This window comes from Camelus ferus, chromosome 23 (assembly GCF_009834535.1).
Source record: "Camelus ferus isolate YT-003-E chromosome 23, BCGSAC_Cfer_1.0, whole genome shotgun sequence".
NCBI lineage: Eukaryota > Metazoa > Chordata > Mammalia > Artiodactyla > Camelidae > Camelus > Camelus ferus.
Window position 1 is genome coordinate 27,860,711 of NC_045718.1, and position 20,799 is coordinate 27,881,509.

Here is a 20,799-nt window from a genome sequence, read left to right on the forward strand (position 1 = left end):
GCGGCAGTGTCTTCCCGTCGTGGCTTCTGAGACCCAGCTCTGGCTTGGGAAGCTGGGCTAGAGGGGATTCCCAGTGATGCTCTCTTGTTCATCTGTGCTGGTAGGACTGGGGCTGCAGCCAGTGGGCTCAGCCAGCATCTCTTTCCTTCAAAAGCACATTGGGAATGACCCAGGTTTAGCATGTGCTCAGCCCAGGAAACCCAGCAGGTGAGCACAGATACCTTCCTTCCTTTCTTCCAGTTCCCTGAGGACTCTCTGACCTAAAGATTTGGCTAAAAACACATTTTGGAAGCTCCCCACTACCAAATCACAGACACACAGATACACAAACACGCACACACACACATACATACACACACCCTTATTTTGGAGAGGGAGAGAAATCACATGTTTGGCTGGCTGCAAGTTTTCCTGGCTTTCTTTCAAATCTCTTGAGGTCAGTGGCTAAGTAAAGTTTACGCCCTCTAATCCCCCAAGTCTAGTTGGTACCCAGGTTATTCAGTAAGCCTCAGTAACTGAGGTGAGATCTTATAATAATTCTTTTTAAGAATAAAGAATGGAATCAAAGGCCTGCCTTTCCATCTAAACTTCTCTACTGAATGGCTGAACAGCCTTGGACAAATCATCTAACTAACCCTCTGAACCTCTGCTTTCTTATCTGTGAAATGGGCAGAATAGCCAGCTTGTCTACCTAACTTCATATTGATTGTCTCAAATGAGGCTTGTAAGAGAAAGAAGAGGTTAATCAACAGCAAAGGGGTAGACCGGTCTAAGGGCATCCTTTCTTCTGCTGATGACGATGTAATAATCATAGATAAGGTTCTTTAACCTTCTCTGCTTGACATATGACCAATTCAGTGACAAGCTGTCACAGTTTCAGAGAGCCACAGAAAGAATTTGGATGGGAAGAGTTCTTTCATAGTGAAATTTCATCCAGTGGACAATTACTTTGTTTCTTTTATCGTGGAACAATTCAGTTACAACTTCAGTGTAGTTTGAAGGGTGGAGGAGGAGGGAATTCTTGGTAACAAGCATGACAGTACCTTGGTAGGAAGAGCTCCATCAAAACCTAGCATTCTGAAGCCTGTTCCCCAGTATGTGTATGTAAAATCATAGCTTATCTGACAAGGGGGCTCCCCTCTCTCAGAATAGTCTAGAATTGGTATGATTTTAGTTGTTCAATTAAAGCAGCTATAGCTGCTTCTGTTGAGAGCCAGTCTATTTTTGCTATTTTTCAGAATCATAAAATAACAGACAGAAGTTTCTTTAAATCAGCTATTTTGTGGATTATTTTTGTATAAGATACTGAGAGCCGGTGAGCCAGTGACGTGTACACAACTGTCAAGGGAAAAAAAGTAAATATTGAAGATACAGGAGGCTGTAAGAAATGTTTGCATACATGCCTGCCACAGTGCCTGGTATATTCTAAGCACCTACTATGTGGTCGTTCTTGTGGATAAATGAGCAAGTAAATTAGTGGTCTAAAAAGGAGGCAGTTCTTAATCCCTAAACTAGCACACAGTGGAGCCAAAACATTACACTTTGGTGATAATGGGGAGGGGAAAATTACTATTCTATCCCAATAGTCAAACAAAATAGAAATACAATGACATTTTTAAAAGAACTAAGTCTTCTTCTTGAAAGGACTTAAGGAAAAAAAGATTTAATTAGATAAATATGAACAGTAGAAAATAAGAATAGCTCAGATTTATTCCACAAATATGTTTTGAACATCTCTGTGTACCAAGTATTGTGTTGATCTCAGGGATACAGAGGTAGTCCTAAGACCTACTACTGTCCTGGGGCTTTTGTATAGTGAGAGACAGTGACCTCCTATTAAATGCCTACTATGAATCAAGGTAAAGATACTGAAGGAAAGACTGCAGTTCTGGAGAAGCATCCAACAGAGGCTGGAAGGAGGCTGGAAGAAGGCTTCTCTGAAAGTAATGCTTGAACTTGGATCTGAAGGAAAAGAAGAAGCATTCCAGATGGACTGTGAAGGCATGTGCAAAGGCCCTGTGGCAGCAGGAGCATGTTGGAGGAATTTAAGGGAGGCCAGACACATGGAGTGCAGAGAGTTTAGGGGAGGTAGATTAGCTGTTTGTATATTATTTCTGAAAGTTTGTAATCCCTGGAGAAGATACTGGATGTGATTATAAATAATATGAACTTTTAGGTGATGAGAGCCTACAGGAGTTGGCGTTTGGGGGGATGCCTTCTTCCCATTATGGAACAAGCAGAACAAAACCTAGAGAATGCTCAGAAGGAACCACAAAGCGAGTGCAGCCCAGCTCGTGGGAGGCAGTGGGTGTGATGGGAGGCACGTGGTGAAGAAGAGCATGGACCGGCCTCGCCAAAGTCATGACACTGACTGTGTCTGGAAAGAGGGAAACCAGGGGGAAGAAGGGCAGTGTGACCAGGAACATGGGCAACTTCAATTTTATATAAGATTTGGTTCCTTTTAAAAAAAATATCTTCTAAGATATGAAATGTTAAATTTTATTTTTTATGAACACTTGTATATGTTTTATTATTATTTGATTTTTTTCCCCTCTATGTTTAATTTTTTTTCAGGTGGAAGGAAGGGAGAGGGAAGCGGGGGTGGAGGGAGAGAGGAGAGGCTGTACGGGCCTAGGAGTCAGGGTCCTGGTCTCAGCCACACAGTAGTTTTGGTAAATCACTTCTCTGCTCCACAGTTTCCTTAATTAAGAAAGAGAGTTTTGAAGAGGATGATCCTGACATACCTTTGAGCTCTAAAACATTCTATAAGTTTAATTTCTAAAAACAAGTGATTATTGAATTATTGTACTGACAGACTTGAGAGTTGAATGTCCCGTGTCCACTAATCTCCAGTTCTGTAAGAGTTAGAGATCCAATCTCGCCTGGCACAGGGTAGCCAGTAGCTCTCTTTGAAGAAGGCCAGTGCACTAGGTGACATTGTTGAGAGCCATGTGCCCACGGGATCCTCACGTTCCTTTTGGGCCAGACTCGGGAATCTTGAACCACCGAGAAGCCCATGTCTCTGCATTAGGCAGCTTACTATTGATAACACATCCTAGAGGCTTCTCTGTGGGTTTGCAAGGCACCTGCAAAGACTCTTCATACATAGTGAGGCAGAAGAATTCCATTCCCTTCCCTCCAAACTTCAGATCACAATGACAGTAATGAAAAGGAAACAAAAAAACAAACAAACAGAAGATCAGGTGATCAGATGATGCTAGCGAACCCATCCTTGAAGTAGTAGCAAATTGCAAGACACCTGTAACTGGTTTGCTGACTTTTTTCAGACATCTCTGTGTTAAAATCAGTGTCTGTGTCTCTGAGATTGTACTTACTTGATGAAAAGAAAACTGCTATGAATTTGGGGGTTGTGTTTTTAGACGTTGTCCAGGATGGCATCCTGTACCACTGCTGCTTCATAAATCCCATTTTGTGGTGACATCAGTGTACGTGGCCTTGGCCAGGTCCCCAGTTGTTTCAGGTGCCCCCTCATTCCTCCAGGAGAGTGGCAGCTGGTTAAGGGGAGCCCACACCCCATGGGCAGCAGAGGCAGCCCAAGGAGAAGTGATATGGGCCTTCTCCCGGGCGGCGGCCCCTGCCCAGTGCAGGGAAAGTCCTCCAGCCCATTGGCTGCTTTTGCTTCCTCCTCTGTGGTTCTTCTGATGTGGGTTGAGTTTCCTCACAAAGCACTGAATGAATGAGAATAAGAAAGTGTGTGTTGGCAGAATGACAGCTGAATAGTGCCAAGGCTTTCCAAGTCTGAGCATGAATTTAAGCAGAGCAAAGCTTCAAGTCCATGGGGCTCAGAGTAATCGCTATTCTTCTTAAAATGGAAAGTACAAATGTTTTATGTTCAGAGGGTAACAAATGGGACTCTCACTGGCCTCCTGGCCTGCTCGGTTACAAAGTGGAAACTGTTCCTGATCTTTGCCTTCTTGCACTTGTATTTTCTAGGCAATTAGAAGCATTTTCCACTCAACATTTAAAGAGCTGACTGGAGACACTTTTTGTTCTTTTTTTTTTTTTTGAAACTAAAGTTTCCTTTAAAAAAAAAAAAAAAACCTAACAGTTTTTCCTTTTTTTGCAAGCAGACTGAAGTTTTAAAGTAACAGTCTTTCAAAATAGCACACTTAGACTTGCCTGGATAATTATTACATTTGTCGTGGGATTAGTACCTTCCAAAAGTGTAGTCTACATGAGTATCTGACTTGGCCCAGAAGTGCGGGTCTTCAGGGTATATTATGTGGATTTAGGCAAAATGGACTCAGCCCCACCCACTAGAACTTGCATTATAAAGGCAATTGTTGCAAGTAAAATGGAAGCTATTTATCGTAATGAACCAGTGGGAAAATCCAGTCTGTTGAAATGGTCTAAACCCTCCCCACCAAAAACCGAAACACCTCATTGGTAGTACTGTTTTTATGAGCTTCTCTAGATCATCTGTTTGCTGACTGCCTACAGCAGACAACAGTAACAAACCGTGTTTTAATTTCTTATGTCCTTCGCTTGCAGAGTTACTTCTCCCTTAATAAAATATCTTTGCCCCACTTGTCTATTTGGGAACATTTGAGGCCATTCCTGCTAAGAAACTGGCACTAGTTGGTCTTCCTGGTCTGGTCTTGGGCTGCAAATAGTGTGGATAATGGCTCCTACGTTCCCCTCCAAATGGAGGAGAGACACGGACTCACTGAAACTTCCGTGTCGGGGTAATTTTATTCCATTATATTTAATGAAAATGAGGAGGTATTCCAGCTAAGATGCTGGGAAATGGCCTTAGAGAAGCCCTGGGCACCATGTGCACTGTGTCCATGTAGCGTGTCACTGACTGCACGTGGGGGACGTGTTCCCTCCCAGCCTCCCCCTCTCCCGGAGCTCTGGCCCTGACCCCACAAGAGAGATGCTGCCGGCGGTGGTCAGGAAATGCCATGAGCCACAGGTAATGAGCTCAGTCTCCGTTTTCCTTGTCAGATTTCCCAGCTGATGACAGAGACTGGCCGGGAGGGCCTGACAGAGGCGGCGCTGAATCGCTACAATGCGGACAAGCCTTCAGCCTGCAGCATCCCCGCCTCGCAGGGCTCCTGTGTGGCCAGTGAGACCTCCACGGGCACCTCGGTGGCCGCGTCCTTCTTCGCCAGGTAAGAAAGGTGTCCAGACTCTCGGTTCTTTCAGGGGAGCCCATCTGGTCAGCCTCACATGTGGACCAGTTTAGTTAAAACACATGGAAGAGTTTGGGGATGCTATTTGACTTCACTCCTTAAGGCAGAGTTTCTCAACTCAGACTACTGACGTCTTGGGCCAGATAGCTCTTTGTCATAGGGGACTGTCCTGTGCTTATAGGATGTTCAGCAGCATCGCTGGCCTCTACTTGCCAGATTCCTACGGCACCTTCCCCAGTTGTGAGAACCAAAAGTGTCTCCAGATGTTGCCAAACATTGCCTGGGTTGAGAACCTCCCCTCTAAGGATACGTGGCTCTGAAGATGGTCCCCACAGGATGATGACCTTGTGGGCACAGCCCCATGGCCGCAGTTTCCAGATTTATCTTCTCCTTACAGAAAATGAACTGCTTAAAAATTAACTGTTAAATAGATGGCAGTTTTTTTCCTTCTTGACAGACTAGCTGGATAGTTTGATAATTTTAGAAATGTTAAAAAAAAAAAAAACCTGAGACACAAAACAGAAAGATATTTCAACAATGTTTTTTGCCTAATTTTAGCAACCTGGCAGAGACAGGGCAGGGGACAAAGGACAGCTGGGCAGGACAGCACTTCAGGGATTGTTTAATTTGATCTCCTTATTTTATGAATGAGGAAACTGAGGACTGGGAAAGTCAAACCATGAGGTAGTTTATAGCAAAGCCAGAAATAGAAACCAGATTCCTCTGGTTTTTCCTCTGTGACTCATTTTTTATTTGATACTTGTAAGTTAACCTTAGATAAACCTTCTCTACCTACGATTTGTTGAGCTCCTGAGTTTGCAGGGTGTAGACTAAATAGCGTCAGATATGAAATCCGAAGACCCCGTGGTTTGCATTCCAGGTCTGCCTCAGCTTCCTCATCTTCTCAGGGCTGCTCTGATTGTAAATTGTAATGCATGTGCTATACAAGTGGAAATTCACTATAGACTTCATTTGTGTGTCAGTGAGAAGGAATATCGTTTGGCTTTTCTTGCTATCTTTAGGAATGGTAACATCCAAAGCACAGATAAAAGGAAGAGGCTCTGATTAGGAAAGGAGCAGGTTTGAGGAGGAACAGAGGGCTAATAATATCCTGAATTAAGACACAATAAAGGCAGCACCTGGGGCTGGCTGGGAGACTGGCTTTTAGGTGCTGGTTGTACCTGGCTGCCATGAATAATTGGGCCAACTTGAATGTATGAAAATATCTATGTGGTGGCCACCTGACCACGGGGCCATTCTGTTAGCTGTTTGTATATGAATTTCTGTGTTGTCTGGGACCACGGAGCAAGCTTACTGGGAGGTCATGTCTATGCCATTCAGGGAGGGAAAAACGAGATGGAACAGAATGTGAGGAAATGCCACAAGCACAGAAGCTCCCAGGACTCTGGTAAATAGATGAATCTTTCAGATGATCTAATTATCTTTGCATTGAGGTTCTTCCCCAAATAATTGTGTCATTGTTGTGGTGGTGGTGGTTTTAATTCATGGCGAAAATGAGGCTCTGGAGGATATTAATCTATATTCAGAGCAAGTATTGGAAAAATAGTGAAAATTGCCATGAGCTTTTCAAAGGCAAGTTCAAGTTTGGCAAGTTCAGCAAAACTGAAGCTGCTGTGCATTGTTGAACACATGGATTTTCAGTTCTGTCTCTAGACACCACTTCTCATTGTAATAGTTTTTGTTTACAGCTCTTATGTTTAGTTTACAACCTTCGTAAGACCATGACTTTTACCAAATTCAAATGAAATTTTCAAGTAAAATTATATAAAGGGTATTTTTGGTTATTAATGTTTTTTTTCACTTCCCCATTTTCTTAATGTAAACAAATGCCTTGAAATCTGTTCTCATAGGTTTTGATTACTTCAGATTACTCAGTGCCTTCCACTCCTCTGCCGTCCATTTGCTCGTTGTTGGTCCATCACATTCATTAGAACTTCTCCCTTGCTCTCTTTTCCTCTGTTTTTCCAGTGACTGTTATTTTTTTTTTTAATAATGGCTCTCTTCTTGAAGATTCTGACCTTTACATAATTTTCTTCTGTTGACTAAAAACACATAGCTCCTGGGTTTGCAGTTTTCTGCATAGATTTTGATGTCTGCCTCAATATGGGGTTGCCCTCAAACACATTTTGTGGAATCCACTTGCTCTGCCTTCTCTCTCTGGCTTGCCGAGCTGTCCTGTCCCTCATTTCCTTCTACTGATTTTTTGCCTTTTGCCCGAACTCCTTCTCTTCTCAGGGATGTAATTATATTTCTGTCCATCTCCAGCTCTTGTGCAATTTCTTCCATCTTTGCTCTTAGGCCGTTCCATGTAGGACCTAATGGCCTTCTTCAAGATCCTTGACGTGCTGTTGACTGTTGATGACTGATTTAACTGGCATCCCTTTGAGGCCAGAGGTTGCTGTGGCATTAAAACCAAGACCAGCTCGGGTCCTGGGGCTGGGGCTAAGCTGAGCTGCGAGGGCCAACTCCTGGCCCAGAGGCCCTGCCCTCAGACCAGCTGCTTGGTTCACCAGCCCCTTGGGGGGCCTGCTTTTAGAGCTCTGTGCCCATGTGCTGCTGTATACACAGCTCTTACTGCTACAGAGAAGGTGCTGCCTAAAAGCCATTCCCACGTGCTTGCTGACAGCCAACTCAAATAGCGCCTTGTTTCACCCGTTATAGCAAATACTATACGTTTATAATCTGGTACCACGAAGGCTTTCTTCAGTCCCAGGGCATGCTGACACATGACAGTAGGAGTCGGTTATATGCGACGAGCTTATTAAGTCAAAGAAGGATGAGAAGGAGTGTGAAACTGCTCGTGGTTCTATTGTTCTTCCATCAGGTACAGTTCCCTTAGGGATGCTCACATCTTCCCATTATAAATACATTAACAATTATTACCAGAGAAAACTCTCCTAAACACACCACAGAGGGTCTCGGGTGATGGAGGAGGAGAAAAGCAGAGCTGGGTGCACAGGAACTGCCTGTTAACTTGCCAGTTCCCTGCGGGAAGACGGGGTAGACGTTCTGCCTCCAATTTTACAGATTGGTAGTTAATTTCCAGCCCCGTGTCGTTACAATAGAATGATACCTCTCTAAAAAAACGCACTAAGAGCTTTTTGGAGCTCATACTGTGGAACTTCTCTGTGTGATTATGATGTTTCCTGTTTCTTGTTTTGTTTTCATTGAAGCATATTGTGCCCACCCTTGCCTCCTAGCTCGTTCCAGGGTCTCATTCTGACTGTCTGTCCCTGTCCGTCTTTCTCCCGTTACTCCCGGCTCCCCCACTCCAGCTCCCTGTCTGCCTCCTCCATGGCTCCCGTGGAAGTGGGGCCGCTATTGAACCTCCTATGGGACACTTGTGGTCCGGGCTGACATATGTAATGGTGCCATTTGCTCAGGGGACAAGGGCAACATTGAAGGGGTGAGCAGGGCTTAAATCTGGCCCAAACTCTGCTGGCCAAGCTGAGGTACCTCTCACTGGGCTCTGTCTACCCAAAGGGACGTCTTTTTCTCAATTGCACAAAGGTACAGTCTGGGCTTGTGTTGCATCAACTGCTCCTGCCCCTTCCCTGAGGGCTAAACAGTGTCAGGGCAGTGATCTTGGAGGGCCTGAGGTAGAAACCAAAACCATACCCTCTGAATTTTTTGTTTATTTATTCCTGGCAGGTCCTAGCTTTGCATTTCTTAGCAAAGACTCCATGGACTTCTCAGAAAAGAAGGGACTCTGGCTCATGTATATTGATTGATGCAAGGAGTGTTTAGGAATCATAGTTCTGTGAATATCGTTTTGCTTGAACACACATCAGTTGTAGTATGAAAGGAAAACATTAAGAAGGAGCCAAATGTATATTTAGTGCTGTCTGATTTCAGGGGCCCCAGGAAATAGTTTCAGGTGTTTGCTGCCTGAAGAAGCAAATCCTTGATTGCTTAAGAGAGACAGAGAAAGCACTGAAGAAAAAGTGGCCAGAATTCAGTGTCTACACTATTATCCTTTGTGTTCAACAAAATCCTACAACACCTCAGATATAGAACCCTAACTCCCCATACCCCACCCTGGCAACCTTCAGGACTGTTCTGTTTTGAAGTGTGCAGACCATCACAGAATTGGCCCTCATGGCTTAGCCCATGCCATTCTGACTTGGTGATCTCTAGTAAAGAAAATGGTCAATGTTTACAGCCCCCTCCCATCTCTCACTGCAGGGAATGTGTTAAGATGGGGGAATTTTCCCACTTAAACAAGTCCTTTGTCTGACTGATGGCCAGTTGGGTGCTGGCAGTCAGCTCACAACATCTGGGAATCATTTTTACGGCTTTGCCTCACTGGAAAATCCAGTTCATGCCTTGGTATGGATGCTTGAAGGCAAAGCAATTCCAGTGAGCCTGATGGACCCCAGTGATTCTTGTCAGATATTCTTAGGGGTAGGCATTCTGGTTCTTATTGTAGATTTGGGGAGGGGTTGTTGTTTATTTTTTGTTTTTAGTTGTAATTTTGAATTTTTTCTCAAACTGATTCAAGGGTTGAGGTGGGGAGAAGAATATTGGTTAAAGCAGAGAAAGATGGAGTGGCCTGTGATGAATCCACAGCCTGCCACTGACATTCTGACTTTAGGCAAGTAACTTAACCTCTCTAAGCCTAGGTTTCTTCTGTTAAACAGAGATCATCATGTCTACTTCATAGGATTATGGAGAGGATTAAGTGAAAATGTGCTAGTACTTTGTAAACGTCATCTAAATCCTAGAGATGATGTTAAGATGGCACTTGCCATGAAAAGGATGGAATTCTACCCTCAATGGGCAATCCAGTGAATTCTCACATTCTCTTTTGAGTAGGTGACTTGTGTCATGCCTACCTTTACTGTCTGTTTACATGGCACCTTGCAATCCCTCCTAATGACCACCTGGGACCTCCAGGGCAATCGTGAAGATCAGGCATCATGGCTCAGAGAACAGAACTGCCAGCACAGGGGGCCGAGGACCACAGTTGACTGTTAAAGCCTCACCAGGAAAGAACCGGGCGCCACTGGTGGTTGAAAACATCAGTGACCCACACAGAGAGAAACTCTGCCCTCCCTACTGAGGCTCCAGTGAGCGGACTACACACTTCTAAGTCTTTTGAAAGGCTTCTTTCTGTAGTTTTATAGCCCTAGAAAAACTCTCAGACAATAAGAAGGAAAACAAAAAGAAGAAAGGGAGGCACAATTAAGAATTCTATGACTGTATAGCTTGGTGGTGACTCAAGTCTGGGGAGCTGGAATTCTACCCTGACCCTGACAGTGAAAATGAACCAAAACAGTAAATAAAATGGAAGTCAAAGGGGGAAATGTTCACTTTCTTTGTTGATACCCTCATGCTTTGAATTGGAGGCTGGAGAGGGAGGATAAGGTGGTGTGGAGTTGATTCAAAAAGAACAGAGGAATGACCTGAGTCCTGAAGGAGAAGATGGATGGGGAGGGAAGGCGATTTGATCTAATATGTATTTTAAAAATGTATTTCCTAGTCTGCACCTCTACCCCCACCCTATTGAGATTCTTCTGTAACCTGTTTCCTTTCTTCAGTATTTACCCATTAAAAATAACAACAGCCCATATTTCTTGAGGGTTTCCCATATGCCGCACACTATTCTGAGGTCTTTACCCAAATTGAAACTTCAAAAGCCCCCAGGAATGGGCCCTCTTGTCATCCCATTGTTTAGATGTGGAAACTGAGGCAGAGATCGGTGAGTCACTCCATCACGGTCAGACAGCTGGAAGGAGATGGCTTAAGTACCTACTTAAGCCAGGCTGTCTGATTCCAGAGCCCATGAATCCGAATGCAAGCTCCATAAGGGTGGAGAATTTGCCTCTTTGTCCTTGGCTAAAGCCCTCATGCCTTGAAGAGTACCTAAGACAAGTTTGTTGAGTGAATGAACTAATGCTCTTAGCCACTGTGCTCTCCTGCCTCTGAACTCAAGGTGGGTTGTGATGGGTGGGCCATTGTGAAGTCTCAACACGAGGATGACCAGTGAGACCAAAGTAGAGGCTGAATGCAAAGCCCACCACGGAAGCTACAGGGAGAAACATTTTACCAACTACTCTATTTTTCTGATTTTGTTGGTTACAAAAACATTGCTTCCTGTCTCACTCTGAGTAAAAGTTAAGGATTTTTCAGTGACTCGCAAGGTTGTCTGTATAGTCAGCCCTCGCCCGTCTTACTCTGATCCAGGCACACTGACCACCTCACTTGTTCCTCGAAAAGTGCCAAGACCATTCCCTCCTCATAGACTTTGCTCTTTCTGTTCCCTCTGCTCTTTCTCCAGATACCTGATTCTCTCCACCCTTCCTTCCTCCAGATCTTTGCTCAAATGCCACTGAATGGCAAGGCCTTCCCTGACCTCCCTGTTTAATGTGACCACTGTTCTGTCTCTGCACCCCTCTTCCCTCATCATACCTATTGTCTTATGAATATCTGTTGAATAAATGAACAAATGAATGAATTAATCTCAAACTAAAAGGGAAATAGGCAGCTAAGTCTCCAGATTGTCTGCCACTGAATTTCTTTGAGATGTTCACATTTTTTTCCCCCTAAATTCAAACGACATGCTTAGGAATTAAATTCTGCTTTTAAATTTAGGGTGTTTGGGGAGATAACATCGTAACAAAGCATGGAAAAAGGCATTGCCGAAAAGTGGAGATTCTTATTAAAATATAAGTACCTGGCTGTCTTTTCAACAGGGTGATTTGAAGAGACGGGACAAGTGGTACAGCCTGGGACAAGAAACCAAAGAAAGAGTTAAAACAGAGAAAAGAGTTATGAGTTACAGGACCCACACAAATGAAGTAGGGCTCTCCATCTTCTCTCCTGTCTCGTTGAAAACCTGTCTTTCCCTCCTTTGAATAAACCTCTTTGCTTTCTGTCTGTTGCTTTGATTTATTATTTTAATTCTATAGCTGTCTTAGTGAAGTATGTAAAGCATTTGGGGATAAAGTCATGTGGAAGACATTATAGAAACTAAAGATGTATTATATTATGTGGTGTTGGGTAGCGACTCAGTGTGCTGTGGAATCATAGCCTTGATGAAAACATCGGTCTGTGGCATTGTCTATCGGCTAAGAAATTGGCTCCTCATTGAGGGTACAGGAAGGTGGAATTTAGGAAATACTGTTATAATAATTGGGAGACAAATAGGTAGAACTGAAACATACAGAGACCTAGTTGAAGCCCCTGCTTTTTTATAACTGAGAGACGTCCCTGAAGGTGGGGTTTGTATTTTCTTGCCTCTAAAACGGAAATAATGAAATTTTTCTTTTTCTTCTGTCTGATTACTAAGGTAGAGATTTCATGAGAACAGGAAGTGTGTCTAATCCCCTACTGCGTTTAGCATCATGCTCAGCACCTGAATGTTGAAAGAATGAATCAACCATGCTTGAAAAGTTAGGTCTGTCTTGCTTCTCGAAAGAACCAAATACTTAAAAGAAACTGTGGGATTGTGTAGCCTCAGAGTTACTGTCATTCCAAGTACTAGTTTTAATGATAAAGATAATTCTGATGGATAAAAAAAATACATGGAATATTTTTCCTTATTGATTTCAAGACAGATTCAGCAGGACACTGTTTCTGATAATCATCTTTTTATTTAGCTGATGCAGAAATGGTTCTCGCGTCACACTGTAATTAGATGCTTTGCCTGGCACCTGGTGTGCTTGTTCATGAAGAATACCGGAATTCAGGAAATATAATTTCATGAGCCTAGAAATAATGGACTGTGTCATTTTCTTGGCACCCTCGAAAACCAAAGCCTTAAGAGTCCATAGTTTGTCCTTTTAAACCCTAGCAAAGGACTGAAAGGGCCTTGGCCCTGACAAAGAGGCGGAATTTCTCTCGAGGCCTGTAGAGAAAAGGATGCAATCAGTGCAGGCAGGCCACTTGGAATGAAAAAATGAGAAAATATAAACCATCACTCAAAATTTGTTTCCAGTCTTTTAGGCACTTCAAAAAATAAACGTCGTTCATTTTTCTGAAATAAATTTTCATTTACTATTATCTCTGTCTCTTTGGTGCTCAGTCTAAAGCGGCAAGGTGGCACTTGTGGGGAAAGCAGAACATTCCCGAATCTGGCTATACAGAATTTTAAGGGCACTTTCTAGGGATGAAAAAAAAAACCCTAAACAGTCTTAAGTCCCTACATATGCTCTCACCACCTACAAATGTTTTAAAATCAAAATAAGACCTTGTTTCTACTCTTGAGGAGTAGAAAACACATCAGAGAGGAGGATTACCAAGCCCTGTGCCATCAAGTCTGATCTGGCCGGTCAGGATCCTTGCAGGCACTTCCTTTCTCCTGCCGCCTCTGCAGCCCCCTCACACACACTGGCTCCAGGTCTTCCAGGAATTCACCTGCAGCAGGGCAGCTGGCCCCCACACACCCATGCCCTTCTGCTCATCATTCTCTGAACAAAACCTTGCAGCTCCCAAGGTCCAGGACTTGTGACTGCCTGAGAGTTTTCTCTGGCTGCTGAAGCCCATGGCACTCAAACACAGGACAGGCAGATTGCCAGGGAGGTAATCCTGTTGGGAGCAGCTCCCAAATAAGGCTGACAGGAGTTGGTGGCTAACTACCCCAGTTCCCTTGCCCCTTGGCTGGGATAACACTGAGGTAAGGTCTACCATACCTCCCTGACTTCCTAAGGAGGACTGAGCCCCAGTTGCCCACATCAGCAGTTGGCTTGCTAACACACCCTCTGGTCACTTCCTTCCCTCCCTGTCACACTTTCCTATTCCCCTACACTGCTTCCTGGAATTACCCTCCAGTTAAACCTACTAGCAGGTTCATCCTTGTCTAGGAGTGCTTCTAAGGAAACCCAGCATAAAATATTGGCAATATATCCTCATTCATTCATTCATTCAGACATCCATACATGTATCCACTCCATCATTCATTCTTCAGGCATTAGGTAAGCCCATACTGTATGCCAGGCATTCTCTTAGACACTGAGGATCACACAAGGGCAGCCACTGCCATCAGGGAGCTCCCCGTCCAGGGAGCAGCCAGTCCCTTGGCTGGACAGTTACAAACAACATGAAAGTCCAGGGCAGAGAAGCACACGAGAGCTCCCATTGTCACTGTCCCTGAGTCTTCAGGTTGTTTGGAAGTTAACAATGACTTCACAGCCTGTGTTATTATCGGAAATTGTCTTACGCATTCATTTCCGGTCTCCCCTTCTAGCATGTAAGATCCAGAGAAAGAGGCATTTGTCTATCTTGTAACATTGTTGCATCCTCAACTCTTAGAGCCGGTATGGGACTCAGTGAGTACTTGGCGAGTGCATCTCAGGAGCGTTAGGAGTCTGCCGTGGAGAGTTTCTGCCAGCGTCCTCTCTCCCTCCTGGGGGGGTCCAGCTTTGTCCTGGGGTAGCTGAGCTCCACTGTGGAAGGAGTGTCTCCAACGCAGACTGAAAGCTCAGGGCAGGAGAGAGAGCAAGTCACTGCACCTTGAGGGTGGGGCCATCTTTCCAGTCACTTGGAACTAAGTACTTTGCCCAACCACACACCTGAGGCGAGCATTTTCCTTTAACATAATGGAGAGGTGGGGAATCTGCTTGACACACAGTCTGTTGATTCAAGTGTGAATCACATCTAAAACACACCTTCACAACAACATCTAGGATGGTGTTTGACCAAACATCTGAGTACCACAGGACAGCTAAGTTGACCATCACACCTGGAATTGGTATTCAGTTTAACTTGAAAATACTTTCCAATCTGTTCAACCCATCAGGTGCCTGCTGAGACCTGCTGGGGTTGCTCCTGGAGCTGGTTTCTTAGCATTCGGCTGCTGGTCCTCAGGGGGTGTGCCTCCTTCCCTTCCTCTGCCAACCTCTCGTCTTCACCCTTTGTTCCTCAGTGTCCCCACCTGTTGACAGGTATCATTGAATCCTTGTGTCTTTTGGATAATTTGGGAATTCTTATATCATTTGTTACCTAAGATGCTGAGTGTTTTGTTTTAGCTTTCACATCACAGAGAGAGAGAAAATGAAAACAGATATTGTTAATCTTTAAGCTTCTCCTGTGGTCCTAAACACCAACCACAGCCTCAGAGTCCTGAGGTGGATTTACTACTTGCCATGTTGTTTTTTTTTTCCTTTAAAGCTCGGCACATGAGGAAGATTGATTTCTGGAGCCTAGATCCTGCTTAGTTGGGGGAGGTAGGGAGGGGAAAGCTGCAGTAAATTTAAACATCACTAGTACTTCTTTACACATTTCGGGAAAAAAATCCTAACTTACGTCTACTGCTACAGGAGCTCATAAGTTAAAAATACAAAGTCTATTTCCTATACAACTGGAACTTCAAAATCACCATCCATTCATTCTGTGATTGCCCACTTCACAAAAGAGGATTGGAGGGCGATGGCCCAAACAGGACTTCCCAGCACAGCTTTGATAGCCAAGCAGTGATTCACCCGTATCTTTTGACCTTTGCTTAAAAAAAAGTCTCAGGATAAGGGAATGATTGACCTGAAGCGTAGACTCAAAGAACTCGGTCCCATTGTCTGTTTCCTCTGAGCTGCCTCTTGTATTACTCTCTCTTCTTTCTCTCCCTTTCTGTCTTTCATTATGGTTTTGGTTTGTTATTGTATGTAAATTTCAAAGCAAGTCAAACAGCGTCAGAAACAAAACACAGGAAAGTCTTTCTTTTCCATTCTGTTCTGAGCCATAAATTCCTCCCTGGGCTCAAATAATACACTCAGGAGGGCTGGTGGGATGGGCTTGATTAGCCTCTTAAATGTTTCAGCCCCTGCACACCACAGAGCTTCCAAGAGGAAGGAGATTATTTTCCCTCCTGTCCCTAAGGGATTGCTGGTCACCTGCTGTAGTGCCCCTTTACGGAGGTTAAGGTTGAACAGTCCTGGTGGAGAAAGAAAGTCCTAAATAAGCACAGGTACAACTTCCAGACCCCATAGCCTTTAACTTCTTCATTTTGTTGTTTGAAAACTATATTTACCTTTTCTGAGAAAATGCATAAACAAAGGAAAAACCTAGGACATGTTCTACCTAGATTTTCAGAAAGCCTTTAAAAATATGTCACACCCAAAGCAGGAGGAGTGATTTTATACTATGATACTCCCAGCCCTTCACTCTTGGTGTTTCCTGAAGAGAAGTTAAAGCATATGTTCCCATAAAGAAGTACATGAATGTTCACGGTAATATTATTCATAATAACCCAAAATTGAAAACAATGCAATTGTCCACCAACTGGTAAACGGATAAACAAAATGTGACATATTCATACAGTGGAATAGTACTCAGAATATTCAAACTGTGTTGTATATGCAACAGCATCGATGGATCTCAAAATAATTATAGTGCGTGAAAGAAGCCAGATCCCCCACCAAAACCAGAAGACTCCATGTGGTGTGATTTCATTTGTATAAGATTATAGACAATACGGACTAATCTGCAATGACAGAAAGCATACCAGTGGTTGACTAGGAGTGGGAGGGAGGGAGGGAGGGAGAACAAATGGGCATGAGTACACTTTTCCTGGTATTGGGTGTGTCCATTAGGTGATGGTTTCACAGGTGTATACATGTGACAGAACTCACCAAATTGTATGCTTTAAATATGTACAGTTGATTACATATCAATTATGTAAATAATTGAGTTTTCTTTGGATTAGGGAAAATGTTCTCTGAGATGGAGAGAGAATTGTCTTAGAGAGTAAATGAAGAATTGGGATAAAGGATCGTTTTCTCTGGAAGGAAAGGTGTTAATAATAGGAACCCCTAGGAAAGCACGTTGAACTGGCCTTATTCAACATGTATTTCAAGGGATCACAATAAGAATTAGCATGGAAAATTTCCAAATTTGTGCACAAAGCTAACTTCTTTCAGGTAATAAAATATCATCAAGGTTAGAATGAACCGGAGGAGAATGAGCAGAGAAGCTCTCATGAGAACAGGAAGAAGCGGTTCAGGTAAAATAATTCAAACTATCCTATGAGACAGAAGCCTCTGAGAAACTGATTCTAGCTGCGAAGAAAACCTAAGGACTTAGTTGCCTGAAGGTTCAATCTAAGATTACAGCCGGGAAACCAACACTAGCAAAACTGGTTAGACGTTATCACAGACAATATTGGAAATAAAGTGACAGGTATCATCTTACCCTTGGACAAAATAGAAATTTGTGTGAACCTAGAGGTTCTGATGGATTTTTGATAAGTGCACCTTAAAATATAAGAGGGAAGCAAAACCATCGAGGGGGTAGAGGAACTCCTCAGTCTGGAATACAAGATGTAGGAGGGGATCTGAGCAGCTCATTTGACATGTATACAGGTTATTCATTAAATCTTGAGTTATGTCTTAAGATTGAGAAGCAGCAGCATCAGGGAAAAATAAAGCAAGCTGTCCTGCACATCCTAAGACACGGGACCAACTGAGATTATAATCTGGAGGTCCAGATTCATTCACAGATGGTAGGCTGATTGGACGCTGTTAGAGCTGAGGGGTGAGGAGCAAACCCCCAACTGCTGATGCCATAGAGGCCACTAACTTGTCTCTTATGCAGAAGGAGATGGAATTCTCAGCTCAGTGTATCAGGACTCTGGTCCAATATAATGGCTCTTCTAATCTGTTTCTGGAATGGTCCTTTTTCCAGCATTTAAAAAAATGGCTACATTATCCTGAGCATTTATATCAAGTAACAACAGGTCAGCTGATGGAGATGCATACAGTTGGCTGGAAGCAGGCCAGGATTTAGAAGCCCCTTGGGCAAGTCTAGGTTGGGCTCATGTCATGGACCCTCTCCTTTGGAGGCAGACTCGTGGGCAGGCTGGTGTAGAGTGACTTCTGGAATCTGATGTTTCGGGTATGAATGCAGCATGGCAGATGCTAGGCAGCTCTCCCTGCACCTGGATGCTTTCATGCCCACAAGGAGGCAAGACGGGAAGGAATAAAAATCCAAATCAGTGCGATCACTCAGAAAGAGGACAGGTGATGGCCTGGCCTTCTCTCCTTGGCTTTGTGTAGAATTGTAAAGTGCTGCTTGGGGACCGTGAACTCCAGCCATCTGCTTACTTGGATCCTGGAGAGCAATACAGCTGGTATCTGCCGCCACAATGAAGAGGGGTGTGGAGTGCAGAGGCAGGGCTGTCCGGCGTTCATCGCCAGATCGCCAGGGAGGAGCTGGGCTTGGAAGACACAGGGATTTGCATTTGAAAGTAAAGACACAGGAAGCCAATGGCTCCCCAAGGACAAAGCCACCAGGTTTCCTTTGTAAAAGAAATGGAAAAGTGCAATTAAAAAAAAAAAGTTGACTTTTTTCAAGATGTGTACATCTCAGCCACTGCTGAATAAAATAGTCTTTCTCAGTGGCTGGCTTCTTGTTTGCTATAATCATGTAATTTTCTGATGCCCACAACCGTCAGTGCTTCCCTGGCTTCCTTGTCCTTCCCCCATCCATCTGTTGGCTTCTGGGAGCCATGGTCCTGGTCCATCCGGCTCACCAGCGTGTGATTCCGACAGTAATGAGCAACATGGGGAGACCCCAGGAGAGGAACAAGAATAGGTCGTCCCTATATTTTTATGTGGAGATTGATAATCAAGGCTAACAATCCCAGCAGAAGGTGAACAACATATTAAACAGAGGGGAAAAGATAATAAAATATCTCCTGCTGCTTAACAATCGTTGAGTGGAAACGTTCCCTGGAACTAGCCAGCTGTGGCACTTGATGGCTCATAAAGCCTCGGTAACGTCCGTCAAGGGCCTTTTTTCTTGGTGAGGGACCATTTTTTTCCATGCAGTTATGATAGCATCTGGTTCCTGTCCCTGGAAATGCAAGGAAGCCACAGGCACCGGCAGCCAGCTGCCGGGGAAGAACCCGACTGCAGTGGCATCTGGCCCCTTTGATGGGCTTCGGGTCACTTCTGACCGAAGGGGCACCATCAGAATACAGATGCAGGTTCCACGGGTGGTCGGTCAGTGAGCCCCTGCTGTGTGCCAGTTCATCACATTCAATCCTCAAAACTGTGAGCTAGGGATTATCACCATTTAAAAAGGGATACCGTGGAAGGCAGAGCCCTGGACCCTTTGAGGAATGTACCCAGGTGACACCGCTGCAGGTGACAGGCCGAGATGCCCACACCTGGTGGTCTTTGCTCTGCGCCCTTCTGTTGTGAAGATGGAAGAAGAGGGGAGTTGCTGCCGTGCGTGCTCTGGGTATGTGCAAAACAGCTCTGCATGTGCTGGTCCTACCTGGGCACCTGTGTGCTGAGAAGGGGCAACACTTGCCAGAATCCTCAAGATAAACCACGGGATATGAGGTGACCTGCTGTTTGAGGGTGGGCTTCCCAGAAGCAGATCGTAAAGTGGGGAGTCCTGTGCAGGAGATTTATTAAGAACATGGTCCCCAGGCGGAGGCAGAAGGGACTGGTAAGGGAGTGAGCGAGGCAGGAAAGGGAAGAGAAAGGGGAAACTCAAGAAGGCTGTGTCCACCCCCTCCCTCTTGCAGGCATGGCTTTCAGCATCAGCCTGGTCCTGCTGGGGAACTCTGGGCTGTGGGTTATGCCTCAGAGTCGTTCTGAGCTGGGCAGCTGGGCTGGAGCCATCAGCTCCCTGACCACCTGTGAGGGTTGCAGGAGAGCAGTAAATCCTGGAGACTTCCCGCCAGCTCTCCACGCTCAGGAGCAGCAGGCTCTAGCCGCCCAAGGACTGGCCTTTGGAAAAGAGCCCCAGGTGCTGACAGTTGGAAACAAAAGTGCACTGGAAGGGAGCACGCAGCATGCCAAGAGGGCGCAGAGGGGACCTGGGCTCTGCAGCAGCCTTGTCATCTGCACCTGCCCTACGTCACGCCAAGCTGGCAGAAGAGGAGACAGTGAGACAGGAAGGCAGCAGTGAGATGAACCAGGTACCCCCCCCCCATGTTTTCAAGCAGCACCATCCACTGTGTCTCCACAAGAAAGTGTCGATTTTCCTGAATTCTGGGAATGGTGTTTTTCATCCCTAGGTTCGGATGTCTTTGACTGAGGAGCCATTTTCAACTCCAGTCAGTGTGAAACAGAGTGTTGGGTTAGTTCATGTCGGATGATATAATGGGACAAGGCAGATTAATGTCTCTTGGGAGGGAAGGGAAGTTGTTCCTAAGTAAACTTCCATGCTCTCTCATGAGGTGGGAAAATGCAAAGGGAAAAAATAAAAGTGGGGGTTCTGCAAGACAGAGAGCCTTTCCATCTGAAACCATGCTGTGACTTGAGGTGCTACGGATTCCAGACACATCTGTGTCTTTCTTCAAAACCAATAGCTGCATGTAAAAAAAAAATTATATAGTATGTTGAACCCATAGCAATAATATTTTAAGTGAAAACAGATTTCTTCCATTTAAAAGAAATGTCAACTCTTTGTTTGGGGATGTGGGGGTTCCTCACATGTGTCTCAGCTGAACATGAACACCACATTCCTATGTAATTTATAGCAGAATATGGCTCTGTCCTCAGCTCACTTTGTAGCTGTCACAGCCATCAACAGTGAGGACATTATGGTTTTAATGTTGTGACTGAGTAGAGACGAGAGGGAGTCGTCCTCTTCTCTGGGCTGTTTGAGGGCGAATAGAGTGAAACCCACGTGTGGAAATCAGGAATCACAGTGGAGCCGTGCTTCTCTAGCCGTG

At 44.6% G+C, this 20,799-nt stretch overlaps 1 protein-coding gene across 4 annotated transcripts in view; it reads left to right on the forward strand.

Annotated features, from left to right (window-relative positions):
• The window catches only part of KIF26B (kinesin family member 26B), a 428,353-nt gene that overhangs the window by 205,206 nt on the left and 202,348 nt on the right, over positions 1–20,799 (forward strand). For all 4 annotated transcript variants that reach the window (XM_032466561.1, XM_032466562.1, XM_032466563.1 and 1 more), the window contains one exon: positions 4,969–5,135. In XM_032466561.1, the coding sequence (XP_032322452.1) occupies positions 4,969–5,135 (167 nt within the window). The remainder of the gene's footprint in view (positions 1–4,968; positions 5,136–20,799) is intronic.